The 2390-nt window shown below is 50.3% G+C and overlaps 1 protein-coding gene across 1 annotated transcript in view; it reads left to right on the plus strand.

Annotated features, from left to right (window-relative positions):
• The window catches only part of LOC102476339 (uncharacterized), a gene marked incomplete at its 5' end in the record, with an annotated part of 6187 nt that extends 5769 nt beyond the window's left edge, over positions 1–418 (plus strand). Inside the window, 1 exon segment of the mRNA XM_014583717.1 lies at positions 64–418. Coding sequence (XP_014439203.1) covers positions 64–418 — 355 coding nt within the window.
• Between the last annotated feature and the right edge of the window lie 1972 nt (positions 419–2390).

The raw sequence follows: 2390 nt of genomic DNA on the forward strand, positions 1-2390 counted from the left end.
CCCACTCACTGCTCTGCATTTCCCTTCTCTCGGCTCACACTCTTCTCAATCCCTCTATGCTAGACTAAAAGCTCTTGAAGTTGTACAAGAGGTCTGGAGCCAGCTGGCAGAAGCCTATAAGCACGACGAGACTCAGATCCCTCATCAATTCCAGGTTGGGGACTATGTGTATGTTCGCAGGCACCGGACTGCCAACTTGGAGCCGAGGTGGAAGGGACCCTTCCTGGTATTGCTGACGACCCCCACCGCGCTAAAAGTAGATGGCGTCTCCTCCTGGATCCATGCTTCCCCTGCCAAACCAGCGCCGCTGCCGGACTCGACTTGGACAGTGGAGAGACATGACCATCCACTCAAGCTTCGTGTTCGTCGAGACCGTCCTGCTCTGTCTGATGATGCTGCCCCAGATAAGTACTGTTGATTTATACAACCCCCCACGCTCCCCAGTTACTCACCTGGGAGGTCGTTTCTCACTCGGGGGTGGTAGTGTACTCAGTAACCGAGATGAGACCCCCCTGGACTTGGTGGCCTACATTATATCCTGAATACTGTGCTCTGGCAGGGGGTCCACATAGCCCTTACGGCAATAAGCGGGGATTGACATACCTTCCCCAGGGGGCCGTATCTATTGGCAATGTAGATAACCCCCTAGGCTCGCATTCCCATGGATGCACAAGCCTGAATCAAGGCCGATTCCTATTGACTACAGCTCTCTATGCTTGCCCCAAAATGACCAAACACTTGAGCTGGAGCAATGGTGTGGCGGCATAGAAAAATTGTTCTGTCAATTTTGGGGTTGTGAGACCACTGGGCTGCTTGGAAGCCCTCCTCTATCTGGGATTCTATTACTATCTTGTTTATTCAGTCTTCCCCATCCCTCTGCTATACACACTGGTGTAATCCATTACGGGTAGAATTCACTGCCCAAGGAAAAGCCCGCCGTGATTGGATTAGAGGCAAGACATGGGGACTCTTCCTGTATGTTCAGGGACATGACCCCAGAGTAACTCTCATGATTAGGCTGCGTACCCAGGCTCCTGTGGTTAGTGCCGGCCTTAAAGGACCCGAGAAAGCGGGGGCCCCTACGGTGGCCACTCCCTCTCTCGGGCCCCATGGTGAATCCCTGCGGCCTAAAGGCCTTCAACAACAGACACCTCTGCGGGATCTACAGGATACAAATATTAGGATACTTAATCTAGTTAAAGGGGCTTACGCAGCCCTGAATGCTTCTAACCTGAGCTTCACAGACTCCTGTTGGCTATGCCTTCTGACGAACCCACCTTATTATGAAGGTATAGCCACATTGGGTGCTTACTCTGTTTCACCTACTTCCCATGCCTGTGTCTGGAACTCCACTCTCACCCTCACAACGATATCTGGATGAGGCACCTGCCTAGGAAATGTGCCTCTGTGCAGGCAGCACCTATGTAACATCACCCTCTCAGCCAAGCCTCCTGCTCACACCTATCTCGTCCCGCCTCCCGGGACCTGGTGGGCTTGTAATACTGGATTAACTCCCTGCCTCTCCTCCTCAGTTTTTGACCCAAACCTAGACTATTGTATATTAGTCCGTGTCCTTCCCCGCATTCTGTACTATGATAGTAACTCTTTTGAAACCCTTTTTGCTGGCACACTTCTTAGATACAAAAGAGAACCAATTTCCTTAACTCTAGCAGTTTGGTTAGGTCTAGGAGTCTCTGCAGGCATCGGGACAGGAACAGCGGCCCTAATACAGACGCCGCAGTATTTTAATAGTCTTCAGACTGCAATTGATGAGGACCTCCGGGCTATAGAGGGGTCTATAACTAAATTGCAGGAATCCTTGACCTCCCTTTCTGAAGTAGTCTTACAGAACAGGCGGGGCCTCGACCTCCTATTCCTAAAGGAAGGGGGACTATGTGCTGCTCTTAACGAACAATGTTGTCTTTATACTGATCACTCGGGGGTTGTGGCGGATACTATGTCTAAGCTTCGGGAACGTCTTGACCACCGACGCCGCGACCGGGAGGCCCAACAGGGATGGTTCGAAAATTGGTATAATTGCTCCCCCTGGTTCACTACCCTGATATCCACGTTAATAGGCCCCTTGATTATACTCCTTCTCACCCTGACTCTAGGTCCCTGTATCCTGAACCGGTTAATAACGTTCGTTCACGAATGAGTTAGTTCAGTTCAAATCCTCATGCTCCAACACCAATATTCAGCTCCCCAGGCCATCTGAGGTTTTAAGATTTAAACCTATATCACAAATAAAAAGGGGGGAACGATAGAATAAAATGTAACTGCAAGTAACCTAACTACATGCTTTCTCGCTTCTGTATTCCCGCTTCTGTACATATGCTTGCGCTATTAAGGGTCAGAACCCTTCCCCGGCAGAGAAGGGTTACTCAATT

The sequence above is a fragment of the Tupaia chinensis genome, unplaced genomic scaffold (assembly GCF_000334495.1).
Source record: "Tupaia chinensis unplaced genomic scaffold, TupChi_1.0 Scaffold144613_1, whole genome shotgun sequence".
Lineage (NCBI taxonomy): Eukaryota > Metazoa > Chordata > Mammalia > Scandentia > Tupaiidae > Tupaia > Tupaia belangeri.